Consider the following 20,501-nt stretch of genomic DNA (forward strand, 5'->3'; position numbering starts at 1 on the left):
GTATAAGACCGATATTAATGAGGTAACGAGTGTTTCACTGATCACCAACACTTACAGTGGTATATGACCGATATTAATGAGGTGACGTGTGTTTCACTGATCACCAACACTTACAGTGGTATATGACCGATATTAATGAGGTGACGAGTGTTTCACTGATCACCAACATTTACAGTGGTATAAGACCGATATTAATGAGGTGACGAGTGTTTCACTGATCACCAACACTTACAGTGGTATATGACCGATATTAATGAGGTGACGAGTGTTTCACTGATCACCAACACTTACAGTGGTATATGACCGATATTAATGAGGTGACGAGTGTTTCACTGATCACCAACACTTACAGTGGTATAAGACCGATATTAATGAGGTTGACGAGTGTTTCACTGATCACCAACACTTACAGTGGTATATGACCGATATTAATGAGGTGACGAGTGTTTCACTGATCACCAACACTTACAGTGGTATAAGACCGATATTAGTGAGGTGACGAGTGTTTCACTGATCACCAACACTTACAGTGGTATAAGACCGATATTAATGAGGTGACGAGTGTTTCACTGATCACCAACACTTACAGTGGTATATGACCGATATTAATGAGGTGACGAGTGTTTCACTGATCACCAACACTTACAGTGGTATATGACCGATATTAATGAGGTGACGTGTGTTTCACTGATCACCAACACTTACAGTGGTATAAGACCGATATTAATGAGGTGACGAGTGTTTCACTGATCACCAACACTTACAGTGGTATATGACCGATATTAATGAGGTGACGAGTGTTTCACTGATCACCAACACTTACAGTGGTATATGACCGATATTAATGAGGTGACGAGTGTTTCACTGATCACCAACACTTACAGTGGTATATGACCGATATTAATGAGGTGACGTGTGTTTCACTGATCACCAACACTTACAGTGGTATAAGATTAAATGATTTTGTAAATTGCTGACGCGTACTTAAAAATATTTCCACTCAACGAGTGAACACCACAGTGAGGGTGTATGACAAGCTTTAACACTATACACGTATATATCTCATCGACTGCGGATAGAAATGTATATAACTTTAACGATTTCGAAATTGGTGTGAACTACGTAAGGCTGATATTCACAGAGTAATCAAACCTGATCCTAAAAGAGTGTTCTGCTGGTAGCGTGAGGAATATTATCTCAAATGTCAGTCACACACCTGAATGCATTGCTACAAATTCATGGGGTCGTACCAAGCCTTAATGATGAGCCTCGATTGAACATCGAGTGCATTTTTTTATGGTATTTCTTTTTCTGAAGTAAATAATTTTTCAAAAGTGATCTAAATATCAGTTTTAGCGCCCTAGATAATTCACCCAACCACAGTACATATATCATCGTTCACCTACCACGTCATTCTATAATTTCAATAATCACTTTCTCAAATTTCCAATTAAATAATTTTCAAACTCATTCGAATCAAGTCACACTATTTTTCCATCAACCTCACATGACTGGACACTCTCTCTGAATCACACAGCTGATCACTCTAACACTGCTCACATATCAACCAATTAATATGAATCAGACATTAAATTGAAAGTAGTGAAAGACAATGCGTTCTTATTTGCTTTATCATGACATTTGAACTATGAACTCTTATCAATATGTTAACAACGGAAAAATTCGAATTCCACTAAGTGCTAGATGACGTCAACGATTAGTGTGTGGGCTGAACAATACAGATGAAAACACAAGTGTCGTTGATGATTTCCGTCTCACTTCGTTTGTCATCACTGAGTAAGCAAAACTCGGTACAGAACAGCCGTCTCACTTCACCATATGTCTATATATATCAGATAGGTATCATATTGGCCATATCGGGACCGTAGAGAAAGTCAATGTACTTTCATACAATAATGTAGATATAGTAATGGCTGACGAATATAATGACCTGGGAATGTTATTAAAGGGCTGACAAGGTGTGTGTGTTGTTAAAGGGACATCATATTTAAAACATTAATTTTGTTATGGATTGTAAGTGTTTTATACACTTCCTGTTACGTTTCTATGCTTTCCCAATATTCACAGTCGATTTCCAATGTCCAGTTTGACCACTTGTTTGGTTCGGGAAAGCCTCTCAAATTTAGCGCTCCTAACGTCACGTGAGAGTTTTATAAACAAGCTGATTTATTTCGTAACAATGAACACGTGATGGCGAGTAGAAATAATAGAAATAGTAGTGGCACGGTCAGTTAATCCCAAATTTTCAGTTCCGGATTTTGCTGTTTGTGGCAAATATTATTGGTAACTCTAAATATATTCATGCTGTATCATATATGATGCAATACAACACATATCAAGGCTGATGATCAACAGATAAGGACTATTCTTTTTAAAATACTAATTAATCTATTTATGTACGTATATAAACGAAAACCAAATGTCATTGTTCATAAGATGATACGCTTGATATATATATGTAATGATATGGTTATTGAGAGGAAGTCGTTTGAAGATTTTAACCCACATTTGACCCTTTTGACTTTAAAAGTGGGTCAAGGCAATTCATTTTAACAAACCTGGTAGCCCTCCATTCCAGTATGACACAGGCCTTATATAAGAATCCTGGGCGCTTCGGTTATTGAGAAGTTGTCGTTCGAATGGAAAGTTGGAGCGGACAGCGGATGGCGCATGACGACGGAATTTTGTTCTCTCTCAAATACTGGAGCATGACTTTTCCAATAAACTTCAAAAATTCTAGACTTTTGATCCTCTATTACACCCTGTGTTGAAATATCCATATTCATATAATATTGAGTTTAATTTTAAGCAAAATGTCCACAAATCACCTTCATAAAAAATAATTCTTGTATCCATTATATATTGAGCCGAACGTTCCCCAGTACCGGGAAGTACTTATAAAGGTACAGGTGAGATACATGTGTAAAGAAATGAAGAGGGTGTTAGAGTATGGGGGCTGACAAGGTGTGTGTAGTTTATTCTCACTAATTCCGTTTATATGCATCCACATATGTTCCGTGTCGAATTTTCGATTTGGTTTATGTCTCTCGTGGTATATTGTTTCCAATATTTCTTTTCAAATGTGGAGAGTCGGGTTTCCTCAGTCCATCCTTTAGACAACGAAAGACTGATTCCCTTATTTCTCTGTGACATGTTTTCCACTTTGCTGATTTGTAATTACATAAACCTAGTTGATTTAGTTATTTAAAATGTTATGTACCCCAAGCATGGTACATTTATCGACAAAAAAGGCATTCCGTGAAAAAATGTCGACTTACCTGATATTGGTGTATAGAGCAAGATGTTTCATATCACATTTGAAAATCGAGCATGCAATACTGCGCTGCTGATAATCAGGTCAAAATTATGCAACATTCTTCTTACACCATCTGATGAATTACCCGTGCTTACTTTTGAAAAGTATTTCCTCTGACGAATGGAAATTATTTGAAAAATATAATGATCTTGCGACAATTTTAAATACGTTCCGCGATATCCGAATGTTTGAGAAGATAAACTATTGTAGGTTGATATTTCTTTCATAATTTTTATAAAATATTACATCACAGTGTTGTTAAATGCCAACTGATCAACATTTACTTGAAAATACTTGAAAAAAGAATTAACATCATCAGATCATCAGGAACCGTGATGACTATATCTTAATGTAAAAGAAATGGCTCCATTTCATACGAAGATGACGCTACTTTGTAGATCCGATTTTAAAACAAGTCGAGAATTTGAAAACATGTATTTTACTACAATTTAGAGAAAGAAAATCCTCGAGTTAAAAACGTCATATTTACAGCGAACATATCAACATTAAATTATACGATTTTCACGTCAAATTCACTGTTTTATAGAAAAAGCATGAACAATCACCTGTATCCATGTATCACTATTTGTTCTAATAAATCAAAGTACTGGAAGTACTGTACACGTTTTGTTTGTAAAGTACAATCACATGTTTATTTAGAAATATGATTAGATGTAGAACATACAATCTATAAAGCTCCTGTTTTACATAATGATAAATATAAAGGAGAGATGTAAAAGTTCACTTTAAAGTTATATAATCCTCCGTTATCTGGATTACACAACTGGCAACTCCCTAAACTAACATGTTCAGTCTTTAGACTAAATTTCATCTACAACTTATGATTATTTGCTTCTGGCGAGCTTTGCTTAAAAATGGCATAACAAAATATTTGCCAATAAAATACGTTCTAGTTAAAATGTTACTCTGACCTTTGACCTGGTGACCCAGTTAACTTCTCTTGGATTTTGGTATGTACATATCTGTAGTTTATTTGATTTAAGTCAGTTATTTCTTCGCAACACATTTATATGATAAATTTCATCGTAAGAAATCAACAATTCACTGTTCTCTATGCTAGAAGAGTATGCCCCCAAGTCCCTAGGGGTCGAATCAACTTCCTGAATGTAAGAACTATTTGCCAACTACTGATGTTATAGACAAAATTTGATGTTTCAAACCAAATTTGGTTGAAATTCGCTGCGGTGTTAACCAGGAATAGTGTTTTAAAGGAAAAGTTTACGTATGGCGGATTGCGGAAGCTGCTAGACGATAAACAATGCATGATAGCAATATGTCATCTCGACCCTGCGGGTCAGATGACCTGAAAACACTCCTCATTTCAGTTTCTTATCAAAATTTCAACTTCATGGCACCTGTGGAATCAAAATGTTTTAAAATCAAGATGGCGGCCATAGGGGCCATATTGGATTTCAGACCTACTCCAAAATAACAACACTTGATCAGGAACATTTCAAGATCATTTCAGGCATGCTCCACTTGTGGAAACTGAGACGAGGTCTTGTTATGGTATTGTTCAGGGAAATCATGATTGTTCAATCATATTCCATTCTTGGTAGCCTAGATGTAAGCCTGCGAGGAATCTTGAAATGGGAGGAAACTGGAGTACAAGGGGGAAATTCACATGGTCAGTCAGGTGACCCCCTACTGGTTAACATTTGTTGTTAATCAAACCCCGACGTCTTTGACATGTTACGAGGAGTAAGAAAAGAAATTTGGAAGACATTTTATTGACAACCCTGGGGAATTGCTAGATTGGTGACTGGTATACAATTTTAGAAGTTCTGGTAGAAAATAGTTTCCATTTCATGAGTTTTGTCTGTAGAATAATTGTTTTTAGAATTTACTGTCACTGATTTAGAAAACTTAACCTTCTTCAGCACTTGGTATTTCCAAACTTAATTACAAAACATCTAGAAGGTGAAATGTTATTGCATAAATATTGATTAACATAAAGTAATAATTGATTTATTATTACATTTATAAGAGGTTAAATATTATATCCCTGTCTATCAGTAGTTAGGTGTTGTTTTATATGAGTTGCAATTTATGTACTTCATAAATTACAAAGAAAAAGAGATGATATTATGACTTACTATCATCAAGAGAGAATGTTCAGGTCTATAGATCAATTTTATTTTGTTTCGTTCACTGCAATTTGTATATTTGTCTGAATCATGATCCATCAATAACAGATGTTCTATCAATTTTTGATACAGTATCTGTCGATAAGATTTTGAAATTTAAGTGAAATGTTAATTTCAAATCTGGTGTGAAAAAAATTGATGTTAGGGCCCACTGTATTACTCCAAATAGGGAAAATTATGTAAACGATCGGGCGACGATTTACAGGATCGAGGAAGAAAAGATTCGTTTTAATGGTGTTTATGTAAATTTGTTTGACTTGAAACGGTCAAATATGAAACATCACTAATTATTTTTAACGGCAAATTAAAATCAGAGTAAATATATACGCTGTCATTTTATATGTAACATGTAAGAAAGAAGATAGTCTGAATACGTATCTCCTTTATAAACTGCAAGTTGCTATAAGATAACGCTCTATACCTAAATATGTCGTGTATACTAGCAAACAATAAGAAGAAAGGTAGGCCAATAGCAATTCGTTTGAAGCGAACGTTTGAATGTCAGCCATTTCAGATTGTGACCATAGGATTGAAATGGAAGTAGGTGTCCTATATATGAACAAAAGATCCCGAGGGATCTTGGCGCCCACCATTGTTTGATCTTTATATGCTCTTTTCCATTCCCCTCTCTTCTCTTCTCTGTATTTTGCACTTAATGATAAGACATTTCAATAGTCCTTTGTTGAAAAAGCTCTGATAATCTTTACCTGCCAATCCAAAATGGCCGCATGGAAGCCATTTTTTTATCTGATCAGTCCCAAAAACAAACGAGAACAAGGAGAGACCAAAGGGAACATACGTATGAAATTTCAGAGATAGCCATTCAGTACTTCTTAAGAAATAGCAATAACAATCTTCACTAGGCAAAATCCAAGATGACTGCCTGTCGGCCATTTTTGTTTTTCATCAGTCCCAAACTCAAACAGGCACAACTAGGGATCTATAGAGTAGTTCTCAAGAAATAGTGATAACAAACTTTTGAAGTCAAAATCCAAGATAGCCACCTGTCGGCCATTTTGTATATCTACTCATTCCGAAACTTATATGGGAGCAACTAGGGACCAGAAGGAACCTATATATGAAATTTAAGAAAGATCTATAGAGTAGTTCTCAAGAAATAGCGATTACAATCTTTTGAAGTCACAATCCAAGATGGCAGCATTTCGGCCTTTTTGTATTCTGATAAGACCCAAAATCGAATGGGCACAACTAGAGACTTAGGAGAACCTACATATGAAATTTAAGAATGATCCATCCAGTACTTCTTAAGAAATAGCGATAACAAGCTTTCAAATTCAAAATCCAAGATGGCCACTTGTCGGCCATTTTGTATATCTTATCAGTCCCAAAATTATATGGAAGCAACTAGGGACCAAAAAAAACTTATACATAAAATTTGAGAAAAATCTATCCAGCAGTTCTCAAGAAAAAGCGCTAATAAACTTGCAATGTCAAAATCCCAGATGGTCGTCTGTCAGCCATTTTGTTTCTTTATCAGAACCTCAATCAAATGGGCACAACTAGGGACCAAGGGGGACCTACATATGAAATTTAAGAAATATCCATTAAGTACTTCTCAAGAAATAGCGATAACAAAGTTTAAAACTCAAAACCAAGATGGCCGCTTTTCGCCTATTATGTTTTTCTGATCAGTTCCAAAATTGCATTATCACATTATCACAACTAGAGACCAAGGGAATCCCATATATGAAATTAGAGAGAGATCCATCTGTTATTTTCCAAGAAATAGCGATAACGAACTTCATTGAAAAAAACCAAGATGGGTGCATGTCGGCCTTTTTTTTTATCAGTCCCAAAATCAAACGGGCACAACTAGGGACCAAGTGAAACCTACATATGCAATTTGAGAAAGATCTATCCAGTACTTCTCAAGAAATAGTGATAACAAAAATTGTTTACGGGAGGACCACGGACGCAGATCTATTTGATGATGGTAGGCTAAAAGCCTACCTCATATGGTGATTGTAGTTAAACTTCCTCTGAATTATATCAGTTTACAACATCAAAAATCGTGCGACTTTCATATCAAATTAGTATTGATAGTTACCATCTTTTAAAATTTCACCTATATATAATAGAAACGTTTACTAGTTGTCAACAAATTCCCATAGACGCTCAAATCAAGAATATCCTTTTCGTCAGGAACTGAGAAATTAAACTCACAAAATTACATACAGTCGAACCTCGTTACGTCGAAGTCGACGAGACCATAGGAAAACTTCGAGTTATCAGACTATTCGATTTTAAGTAAGTTCGAAAGTTCAGTGTGAAGTTTGGCCGGAACTGACGAAATTCGTCGAATTATACCGGGTCTTCCAGATATAAGAGTTCATTTAACGAAGTTTAACTGTAATAGAAAGATTAATTCATTATCTACAAACGTTAGATACTAGCAGTAGCGGACATAATGTTATAAACAATTTTCAGTGGTGTAGAATATAAACATATCAAACAACACAAATATCAACAACAAATATTTATTAACGACCTTAGTCCTTCAAACCAAACGGTTTCCGGATACTACTTCATTACTCTTGTTTATATGCCTTGCCATTGTCTCCAATGATACACTGGTAAAAATGCTCATCCGATTTACTTTCGTCATAGATTGTATTACGGAATGAAAATGATAACAGGTTATGTTATATCTATAATATATCGATCACAGAAACATCCCAATGTACAAACGTACATATTGGATTTTCTTTAAAGTAGAAGTAGGATAGTCGCATGGGAGGAAATTGGAGCACCCGAGTACGTTATGACTATCCTGTAGTCGTCCTTTTATCACAATCCTGTGTTATTACGGATGATAACGAATGATGATCAACAGCAACTGAGGGACGTGGGGGGGGGGGGGCTAGTTTGTTCTTTGTTAGTTTGATTATTTCTCTTTCTGCTTAATTTAATGGAATATGAGATCCCTCTGAAGGAACATCGATAATAATATTTAATTGTCAAATCGGTCGCCCATCGACCATTGTGTTCTTCTAATCACTGCCAAAATCAAAAGGATATTACAAGATGGTAAGGGAACCTATAAATAGAATTCGGAAACGTGCAATCTAATCCTCAAGAAAGAGCGGTATCAAACCTTTACAGTCAAAATCCAGTAAGGTCGTCGGTCAGTCATCTTTCTGATCAGTTCGTTCCAAAATCAAAACGTCATAACTAGTGACCAAGGGAGACCTACATGTGACATACGAAAAAGAGCCATGGTGGTCTAAAAGTTTCACAGTCAAAATCCAACATGGCCGCCTACGAGCCAATTTGTTTTCCGGTCAATTCCAAATTTGGCAATGCACATCAAGGCCTTAAGGCTAAAATAATACACGTTCTGCCCGAGCAGAAACACTTAACACTATAAGTACAGAAACCCAATACTGAAAGGTTTAAATACAAAAAAACTAAGTACAAAAATAAGGATGAGGTTTAACATTAAAATAAAATATAACATTAGCAGTAAATAAAAGTTAAATATAAATATTAGTTTTCTGTAAACAAAAAAAAGTTAATATCAAGTTAAATATTGCTTTAATTGAATATCTATCATTAGTAAACGTTATGAGGTAAATGTATTTATACCTTGGAAGTGCATACGGTAAACAGAGGTAGAGTGAAGAATCTTTATTTAATTTCAATGAGAATTTAGGAATGATGTTCTTGTATTGCAATAAAAACCTAATGTTTTGTGTCTAAAACGAAACTTTCTAATTTCGATCAAATTCTGTACGCACATTTTAAAGTGTTTGGAATAATCATTGACACAAAAGCCATTATTTACGTCGACCGTATTCGGAATTGGTAAGTTTTAGAGTCTGTATTACCATCCCAGCTTGAATGAGTAGTTGTAACAACTGGCATCAGAATTGTTTGTTAATCGCATTCAAGGAAACCACTAAACTTACACTGGGTCCCCCTGGTAAGACCCGATGAGGTTACCCGATGTATTTTTGTCATCTTCAACAGAAAGTTTTACTTTCTCGGTGCCATTCCCGTGGTTATTGTGTTGCTGATTGGGAGTATGGTAGTCGTTACCTTTACCAGAGCGTCGGCTGTCAAAGGGACCAACCAAGGACAGTACAACGGGCAGAAAAAACAGAGAGTGACCCATTCCAATCAAAATCACAAGGAGCATCACCTTGAAAAACGACTGAAAAATATAGGATTGAGAAAATACCAGCATCAAAATTCCAAGTAATGATGACACGGAACCGTTCAGAATAGGGCCCCCAGCACGCAGTAAGGCATTCTTTACCTTCTTATCTCTTGTGTCTCCTTCCACTGTCATGTATGCGTGACAGATATGCGCACTGAAATCGACCGAGAACCCAATGCTCATGATGATGTGTATCATTGTTATTGAACTAAGGGTCAAGTTCCAGAAATACATAAAACCGAAAATTCCAGTCATGATCATCACCATAGTTACGGTAACGTAGAGTATGAGTAGCGGACTAGGCATGAAAAGTGCAGTGATGACGAATATCACCAAGACAGCTATGCCGACGGTCTTCAGGGTGGACCTAACGATCACTACATATTGTTCATAAAAAATAAAAGGTGGAGAGAATACAGTCACAGGAAGAGTCGAGTCGGACGTTATTTGTCTCATTCGTTGCATCAACTCCCCTTGTTCAGTGGAATCCTTCAAGTCATTGGTCAAGACGTAAATTCGCGAAGCCCTAATAACCTGTTCACTGTCGTCAAAAAGAATGTCCGCCTTAAATTGCGGGTTATAGAGCAAAAATGGTTTCAATCCTGTTACGAAGTTTGCTTCAGATGAACCATCAAAAAATGTTGAAAACCTGTAACTTCTGTACCAGCTGATCTGTATCTGGCTTTCAACCAACCTATCACTGGTGACGTCAGTCATCAGCGAACTTATGGCGGAATCAGTGCGCGTGTCAGAATACTGCAGAGGCTCGGTAAAGGTAAACGACAGAGGTATCCTTTGAGTGAAATGTCGCTGGTTAAGTGTGTTATATTCATGGAAGTATGAATCGTCTGATACAAGATTAGTTATGTCGAAACCTTCTTTAAATTTGGTAACGCCGTAGATGGACACCCCTAGATAAACTGCAAAACCAACCAAGGTGACGATCTTAAAGGGTAAAGACGTGACAAATTTGGAGAGTAATTTCCCAGGAACTTTTTCAATGAAACTTTCGAGATCTTCTTTTGTCGAAGGCTTTCTTCCACCACAACAACTACGTTTCATTCTTGACTCATTTTTCATTTCGTCCTTAAGTCGAATTCTCATACAAGTGCAGGCATGGCGCTTATCCCCCATCCGTCTCTCATTTATCGCGACGCAAGCGACAAAAAATGTTACAAAGTTTATGTAACAAAAGAAGATCGCCAGTCCTAGAACAATAAAAATATATATTTAATACTTACTACACATACCAAATTGTTTTAATGTCGTTCTATTCACTCAAGTTTATTCAAATAGGCATGTTGGCTAAATATTATTCATCTAAACAATTGTTCCACTTTCCCGTTTCTCTCTCTCTCTCTCCCCTCCGTCACATTTGTTGTTTTTGTACATATTTTCGGCGTCGGAACATTGTTTATCTTGACTATTGTTTATAAACATGTTCACGCTCGGTTGATTACGAAGAAAGCCGAGTGGGTCACATGGCTTATCACGTGACGAAGTAATTTTATTTCCGCCTCAAAGAAACAAATGGATTATGTGTATGTCTTATGTATGACACTTGCTTTTGCGTCTTTCTGCTAATTCTAGTTTGCAGTAAATGATTCTATAGAGTTATAATATATCATTTTTAAAAATCAATCTTAGTAATTAATTTTGTTTGGCTTTCGCGTGCGAGAATTATCTATGTCAATCGCGGGCGCTAAACTAGTGGGGCCCAAAAGAGGGTAATTACAATCGGAAAAGTAATTAAGAGAAAGTCTTAGTTTTGTAACTTAGTTTTGTAACATACTATTGTAAAATAGAACGTTTTATATCGTTTTCCCGTAGTGTTTTTTTAACATTATAGTCGCTTTAATTCTATGACCCTGAATAATTCGGACAGACTTCATCCAGGAAATTTCGCTCAAAGTGATTGATGAGCTTTCGGTCCCCCAGAATATTATTTTAACAAATTTCCCTTCGACGTTGAATACGGGTCAAAATTATTTATTTTTTGCGACTGATCAGACTAATTTATACGAGAAAAGATCATTTTTACCCAAATTTTTCATATTGTGGATTTTCAGTTTCATTCAGTTTTGTCATTTCATTCCGTCAAATACCACGATATTACTAGTTTGAAGTTGTTCTATATATGGATAGGTTTGGTACACATCAATTCATAACATACCTGTGTAAATACAAAAGTTGCGTACACCGGGAAAGACAGAGGAGGCTCCAATACCAAAGGCAAACATGTCTGTCAGTGATGTTATAGTAACTGCCACGCCGCTGGTTCGCATCATATCACCTACTCGGTTAGGACCCGTCTCAGACAGAGGGGCATTTGCTAGGCCTGCCAGCAATATAAACATGTCATCTATTCCTATACCTGAAAATTAAGAGAAGATGATCCAGCTGCTATATGACTAATACGGTTAAATTACTATACTGTTACAATGTATCTGATTCAGTGATATCTGTGTCATTATAACCCTATAGAGTTATATTTCATATCATCATCGCTTTAAAATCTATCAACAAAAAAAAACTTTGTTTCTGCGCGGCTTTTTATCCTTACAGATCATTTGCGCATATACTTTCTACAACCTTTCAACACGAGGCACTGTTTTGATGGTTTTAGTTGTTCTTAAAGACACTATTCAACTTACCAAGAATCAAAAACGGCATTACACCAGCAATGCTGACAAATTCCACACCACAGGCACTGCCCAGGCCAAAAGATGCCAGGATACTGAGACCGGTGGCAAGGACACCTGCTCGTCCGAGGTTCTGGCGGTCAAGTATGGGGTCACAGCTAGTGGTTACCAGAGTGGCGTAAACTATCATCAATGTGAAAGTGATAGACACAAAGAGAATGTCGCCTTTGATGTTCTCTGATAATTCCTCGTCTAAAGATGTCGAGTGAGCAAACGATACGTCGAGAGTGTCAGACTGTACATTTTTCATAAAGGTCAGAAATGCTGCTTCCCACAACTTAGAATCCTCTTTGTATGTCTGGGTATCTTGTCGAAGGTTAAGTTGTAGCTTAATCAGTTTAGCTGACTTCAATAGTCCATCCATTACCAGAACATCGCCGAACACAGATTCAATGTATTTCTTTTCCAAAACAGGGTAGGTAATTCTGTCACTCTGAAGTAGCCGCTGAAATTCGTCGGAAAATATGAAATCGCCATCTACAGCACATGTTGAATTTTGTACGGCACACAACTGAAAATAATCTAAGCCATTGCCGGAAACATTCACTGTTATAGCGTGATATATTTTTTCAATCTCCCTAATATTTTCGAGACTCAACATATTTGATGAGTCCTTCCTTCGGAAGATAACACTGCCAAAGAGGTTAGCATTGATGCTGCTGTAGGAGTTAAAGTCCTCAGCTGAAGTGTCCCGGAAGAGATCGCGCAGCAATGCACGGTCCTGGGAAGCCTGGCTATTCGGTGGAGTATACACCTTCTCTACATCCGTCTGTACGGTTAAATTGATCATACCTATCCCAAGTAGACCGGAAACCAACATGGAAACGATCAATACAATCACAGGATAGGTCCCAACAAACACTCCATACCTGAAAAAGATTTTCCCGATCCAGTTCTCAAAGTTGTGATATAGCTTCCAGCACACCATGTCTTTACAGGCGTAGATAAACTTTTCTACTTATTCAAATCTGAAAAATGAACAACTTTTAAGTGTTTCCAAGGGTAAAAGTATATCTATATAAAACTCACCGAAGTTTAACATTCACATTATATTTTGGGACATCAAAATTCTGCAGTATAGCTGTATAACGTAGTTTAGGTCATTGAAGTGTTACAAGTATATTCATATTATACTGTTCAGGACATCAAAGTGTAGTAGTCATATGATGCTGTTCAGGACATCAAAGTGTAGTAGTCATATAATACTGATCAGGACGTTAAAGTGTAATAGTCATATGATACTGTTTAAGACATATAAGTTAAACAACTATTGTCATTTGTTTTTTCACGTACCAAGTGTTGCAATATCACGTGAGACAGATACCTTAACAAAAGAGCCTCTAAGTACCCAATACATAACAAAATGACACCCATCCCTCCTCTCACAGTTAGCCATCTGTCCCATATACTGACCCCAAAAAGAATGTATTATTGGTGTTACACCATAGTCTTACACTATATAGTAGTTTTAGTTTGATATATTTGAACATTTCATTGTTTCAGCTGTCAGCGATATCCAAATACCACTTTGAAACGACAACCTCACAAAGTATCAAAGCTTTTACTTTATAAATGTATCTGACTTTCATAGCATGTGCCATTGTTAATTGATGAAACAAGTTTGATACATCGTACAGGTCTAACACAAAATCTAACTGTCTTCATAGACATCTGGTATAATCTGTGCCTATAAGGGACATTTGAGAAATTCGTAAATGTTCCTCTGAACCTGCTTTGTTACTTCAATATGTTACTACTTGTACATATATATGATGACTACCGTCCTCTATAAGGTTACCAAGAAAATGGGGGATAGGATAAGTCTGATGCTTTAATCCTCTTCTGTCTACATCAAAATAATTACACCCCTAGTGTCCTATAACGAAGCAGCGGCTACAAAATAACACTTAAGGGGAATGTTTAACATGTTGATCTAAATCGTAAGACAGGACTAAAGTAAATCTATCATCAAACTTGTAAACCACATGGTCAGAGTAGTGGGATGACCAAGGTCTTTGATCAGACCAGACCATAACAACTGTGCTGGCCCAAACCAGACCACTGACTTGACCAGAACAAGGATTCAGACCAGACCAGACCAGACCAGATCTGCCCATGCCAGATCAAGGTTTTTGACCACATTCGACTAAATGAAGATTTCTGACCATCTTAGTCTAGATGAAAGTTTGGGGTCCAGACCAGACAATGTTTTTACAGCAAGAATAAACGTTGAGCATGATTTTATATCAGAGTAGATCAGACCAAAGATTTGAACAAGACTGCATCAGATCAAGGTTTTGGACCAGACTAGACCGGACCAAGGATTGTGACCAGACTACACCAGACGATATTTTTATTAAGACCAGAGCAGAGTAATTAAAAACTAGACTACAAATATATGTAGAACAATGTTTTGGATTTTTCAAGACATGACTAAATAGGGATTTTCAACCCAATAAGACCAGACCAAGGTTTAATACCAGACTAGACAAGATCAATGTTTGGAGTCACATTTGTCAAGGCAAAGGTTTCGGGGGTAAACTAAACTAAAGATAACAATACTTAACTTGACCAGACCAGACCAAACCAGAAAAAACCAGACTAGGCAATCAGAGATGACCAGGCCAAGGAATTCGACCAGACTTGGTCAGACAAAGGTTCGTGATTAGAAAATATCAAACTAAATCAGACAAATGATGCAAAGTAGACTTAAGCAAACCAAGATCCTGGACTAGACCAGATCAAGGTTTAATGGCATCAGACTAAACTAGATCAAGGTATTGAATCAGACTAGACTAGACAATAATGTAAGATCAGATAAGAACAGTCCAAGGTACTGGATCAGAAAGGTCCAGACCAAGGTTTTGGATCAGACAAGACCAGATCAAGATTTTGGATCAGACTAGACCAGACCAAGGTTTTGATCAGACTAGACCAGACCAAGGTTTCGGATCAGACAAGACCAGACCAAGGTTTTGGATCAGACTAGACCAGACCAAGGTTTTTAATCAGACTAGACCAGATCAAGGTTTTGGATCAGACTAGACCAGACCAAGGTTTTTAATCAGACTAGACCAGATCAAGGTTTTGGATCAGACTAAACCAGACCAAGGTTTTGAATCAGACTAGACCAGACCAAGGTTTTGGATCAGACAAGAACAGACGAAGGCTTTTCATCAGACTAGACCAGACTAAGGTTTTGGATCAGACTAGACTAGACCAAGGTTTTGGATCAGACTAGACCAGACCAAGGTTTTGAATCAGACTAGAACAGATCAAGATTTTGGATCTGACTAGACCAGATCAAGGTTTTGCATCAGACTAGACCAGAAAAAGATTTCAGATCAGACTAGACCAGATCAAGGTTTTGGATCAGACTAGACCAGACAAAGGTTTTGAATCAGACTAGACCAGACCAAGGTTTTGGATCAGACTTGACATAAGGTTTAAGATCAGACTAGACCAGACCAAGGTTTTGGATCAGACAAGACCAGATCAAGGTTTTGGATCAGACTAGACCAGATCAAGCTTTGGATCAGTCAAGACCAGACCAAGGTTTTGGATCAGACTTGACCAAAGGTTTCAGATCAGACTAGACCAGACCAAGGTTTTGGATTAGACTAGACCAGAAAAGAAAAAGATTTCAGATCAGACTAGACCAGATCAAGGTTTTGGATCAGACTAGACCAGACAATGGTTTTGGATCAGACTAGACCAGACCAACATTTTGGATCAGACTAGACCAGACCAAGGTTTTTTGATCAGACTTGACCAAAGGTTTAAGATCAGACAAGACCAGACCAAGGTTTTGGATCAGACTAGACCAGATCAAGCTTTGGATCAGACCAGACCAAGGTTTTGAATTAGACTAGACCAGAAAAAGATTTCAGATCAGACTAGACCAGATCAAGGTTTTGGATCAGACTAGACCAGACAATGGTTTTGGATCAGACTAGACCAGACCAACATTTTGGATCAGACTAGACCAGATCAAGCTTTGGATCAGACCAGACCAAGGTTTTGAATTAGACTAGACCAGAAAAAGATTTCAGATCAGACTAGACCAGATCAAGGTTTTGGATCAGACTAGACCAGACAATGGTTTTGGATCAGACTAGACCAGACCAACATTTTGGATCAGACTAGACCAGACCAAGGTTTTTTGATCAGACTTGACCAAAGGTTTCAGATCAGACAAGACCAGACCAAGGTTTTGGATCACACGAGACCAGATCAAGCTTTGGATCAGACTAGACCAGACCAAGGTTTTGGATCAGACTAGACCAGACCAAGGTTTTGAATAAGACTAAACCAGATCAAGGTTTTGGATTAGACTAGACCAGATCAAGGTTTGTGGATTAGACTAGACCAGATCAAGGTTTTGGATCAAACTAGACCAGATCAAGTTTTGGATCAGACTAGACCAGATGGAGGTGTTGGATCAGACAAGACCAGATCAAGGTTTGTGGATTAGACGAGACCAGATCAAGTTTTGGGATCAGACAAGACCAGACCAAGGTTTTGGATCAGAGAAGACCAGACCAAGATTTTGGATCAGACTAGACCAGACCAAGGTTTTGGATCAGACTAGACTAGACCAAGGTTTTGGATCAGACTAGACCAGACCAAGGTTTTGGATCAGACAAGACCAGACCAAGGTTTTGAATCATACTAGACCGGAAAAAGATTGAAGACCAGACCAAGGTGTCGGATCATACTAGACCAGACCAAGATTTTGAATCAGACTAGACCAGACCAAGGTTTTTGATCAGACTAGACCAGACCAAGTTTTGGATCAGAATAGACCAGACCAAGGTTTTGGATCAGACTAGACCAGACCAAGGTTTTGAATCAGAATAAACCAGACAAAGGTTTTGGATCAGACTAGACCAGAAAAAGATTTAAGATCAGACTAGACGAGATGAAGGTTTTGAATCAGACAAGACCAGATCAAGATTTTGAATCAGACTAGACCAGATCTAGGTTTTGGATCAGACAAGACCAGATCAAGGTTTTCAATCAGACTAAACCAGATCAAGGTTTTGGATTAGACTAGACCAGATCAAGGTTTTGGATCAGACTAGACCAAAGGTTTAAGATCAGACTAGACCAGATCTAGGTTTTGGATCAGACTAGACCAGATCAAGGTTTTCAATCAGACTAAACCAGATCAAGGTTTTGGATTAGACTAGACCAGATCAAGGTTTTGGATCAGACTAGACCAAAGGTTTAAGATCAGACTAGACCAGATCTAGGTTTTGGATCAGACTAAACCAGATCAAGGTTTTGGATTAGATTAGACCAGATCAAGGTTTTGGATTAGACTAGACCAGATCACGTTTTGGGATCAGACTAGAACAGACCAAGGTTTTGTATCAAAGTAGACAAGACTAGACCAGATGGAGGTGTTAGACTAGACCAGATGGAGGTGTTGGATCAGACAAGACCAGATCAAGGTGTTTGATCAGATTAAACCAGATCAGGTTTTGGGATCAGACTAGACCAGACCAAAGTTTTGGATCAGAGAAGACCAGACCAAGGGTTTGGATCAGACAAGACCAGATCAAGGTTTTGAATCAGACAAGATCAGGTTGACTCAGATTATGTTCTATTTATCACTTGTTGACATAAGTAGTTTTTCTATCCTAGTGTTTCGGGATAACGTAATATAATGAAGCACGATGTATTCTTCCTCGGTCTACTAACAGACATTAACACTACAGTCATTGTATATCTAAATTTATTGTCGGTATGTCCCCTACACTAGTAATACGACCATCCCTCCTAGGTCACAGCTGATCGGGTTACAAGTTAGCAAGCCTAAACAACATCCCAGACATTTCGAAAAACACACAATGACTAAAGTTTTTTCGTGAAACAAGATCCATTCTAGAACAAAAACAGTCTGGGTCATGCGTAATACATATATATGCATTGTACAAAAGACACGGTGAATAACAAATTTAAAGTTAATTAAAGTAGAGTCAAACGATGAATTAAACTGTGCCATACAGCTGTTTCATTCTTCAATGACTCGTACGTGGTGCTAAGGGCAAGAATTTTGAAACCTAAGAGGTGACAGAGGAAAATTCAAATTGATCCAAAGAAAATTCAAAATTTTGATGGGGAGGTGAACCCCGCTCAACATCACCGTATATAACAATAGACATTATATGTTATATATCGTATGTTAGAACTGGTGTTTGCCAATATTTACTTATTTATTCATAATTTCACTCTTCTACGAAATACTGCACCCCAAACTTACTACGTAAATTATACACAAGCATTCGGTATAGTTCCGACAAATCACGCCTTGATCGATGAAACGTATTCCGGGAAAATGTCGGTATGATTTCGTGGAACAGAAACAGCATCATAGCATGTTAACTACATCTGCCCGATCTTATCATATTATTATATTACATATTATACAATGATATAAGAAATGTCTATTTAGGAATCAATTAGTATACAAGCTAAGACCAGAGTGTACCGTGTATGGAACATATATATATGTAGACAGTATAGTTCATATCAGCAGCTGTCGATTTCAGCCAACAGAACAAACGTAGAAATTTACCATTTTTTAAAAATATCAAGACGATTATTTTTGACGGATTTTCCCGAAATAACAGACCTTAATCACTGACATACTCACGGTAGCTTCGGAAGAAACGCTCATGTGTTATTTCGTCTGCAAGCAGATGTCCTGATCATCTAGCGGCTAGCCGACAGTTTTAAGCTATATTTAGAAATCGTGTCAGTTCGCAGAAAAGGCAGTGTTATTTCCGAGAATCATCATAATAGTTAATTTCGTGTAAAATAATGTATTTCATAAGGTATTTTATTCCTGACTTCACTGTTTATTAAAGGTTAGAGCGACGTAAATAAAGAGGGAGTTTTACGTAACGGTAAGGTGTTTTGGGGTCGTGAACCCATCGGACCCCCTCGGACTACGATGATATCGGGCTACATAATATTCCGTGAAGATCTATTTTTAGAAAATGGAAATTCCACTGAATGTTTGCAAGCGACTCACTGCAAACAACCGCTGCAGGATAGTATCGATTGATATATCAGAGACGTATATAACACGTATTATACGTCCCAGGATATATATATATATAACAATATACACTTGCAAATGTGCAATCATAACCAAACTTCAGATTGGATTTACACATTTAATTGTTTAAGTCTCACATGTGAGATGCATGTATAAGTACTATATAATCGCGGTTCAGAAGAACTCGGCAATATTTCCGGAATTTCCGATCAATAAAGGACAATTCCGCAAAAACCGTTACATGGTTTTCTTGGAAAAGCCAGTGATGAGTCAGCATCATACTGGCGTGATTAACCTTACTCTGACCTAGGGCCTGCTTTCATATCTTAAAGCTATTATATATAATGTCGAGGTTATTATGAAGAAGTTTCAGTTTTAGAAAATGGAAATTCCACTGAATGTTTGCAAGCGACTCACTGCAAACAACCGCTGCAGGATAGTATCGATTGATATATCAGAGACGTATATAACACGTATTATACGTCCCAGGATATATATATATATAACAATATACACTTGCAAATGTGCAATCATAACCAAACTTCAGATTGTGTGGATTTACACATTTAATTGTTTAAGTCTCACATGTGAGATGCATGTATAAGTACTATATAATCGCGGTTCAGAAGAACTCGGCAATATTTCCGGAATTTCCGATCAATAAGGTCGCTGAAACCAGGACAATTCCGCAAAAACCGTTACATGGTTTTCTTGGAAAAGCCAGTGATGAGTCAGCATCATACTGGCGTGATTAACCTTACTCTGACCTAGGGCCTGCTTTCATATCTTAAAGCTATTATATATAATGTCGAGGTTATTATGAAGAAGTTTCAGATAAAAGTCTAAATTATCACCTTTCTATCAATGTGTCTGGACGATCACAAACATATACCCCGGTAAACTAACTTTATCCTGTCAGAAAATACATTGTACGTTGTGTTACTGGTAATATGTAGTTGTGTATATCGGGGGAGGCTGATATGGGCTCGGTTGGTTGTCTAATGGCTTTTGTGTAAGAAAATTTGTTGAAATAATCATGGAGATA

At 37.3% G+C, this 20,501-nt stretch overlaps 1 protein-coding gene across 1 annotated transcript; it reads right to left on the reverse strand.

Annotated features, from left to right (window-relative positions):
• Positions 1-7,989: 7,989 nt before the first annotated feature.
• LOC132552220 (patched domain-containing protein 3-like) lies at positions 7,990-19,113 on the reverse strand. Its single transcript, XM_060216367.1, has 4 exons — positions 19,049-19,113; positions 12,340-13,355; positions 11,859-12,059; positions 7,990-10,893 (listed from the first exon to the last, which is right to left on the reverse strand). Exons 2-4 carry the CDS (start codon positions 13,313-13,315, stop codon positions 9,431-9,433), a joined length of 2,640 nt encoding a protein of 879 aa, XP_060072350.1. The 5' UTR covers positions 13,316-13,355; positions 19,049-19,113; the 3' UTR covers positions 7,990-9,430.
• Between the last annotated feature and the right edge of the window lie 1,388 nt (positions 19,114-20,501).

Source organism: Ylistrum balloti, unplaced genomic scaffold (assembly GCF_031769215.1).
Source record: "Ylistrum balloti isolate Yb309-2 unplaced genomic scaffold, AGI_CSIRO_Ybal_v1 Utg370242, whole genome shotgun sequence".
NCBI lineage: Eukaryota > Metazoa > Mollusca > Bivalvia > Pectinida > Pectinidae > Ylistrum > Ylistrum balloti.

Bases quoted from the DNA above. Each gene is read 5' to 3' on its own strand.
- LOC132552220 (XM_060216367.1), bottom strand. From the start codon at position 13,315: ATGGTGTGCTGGAAGCTATATCACAACTTTGAGAACTGGATCGGGAAA. The intron at 12,060-12,339 runs GTAAGTTGAATA...CTTAATTTTCAG, and splicing joins AATGCCGTTTTTGATTCTTG to GTATAGGAATAGATGACATG. The intron at 10,894-11,858 runs GTATGTTATGAA...TTATTGTTCTAG, and splicing joins CAACTTTTGTATTTACACAG to GACTGGCGATCTTCTTTTGT.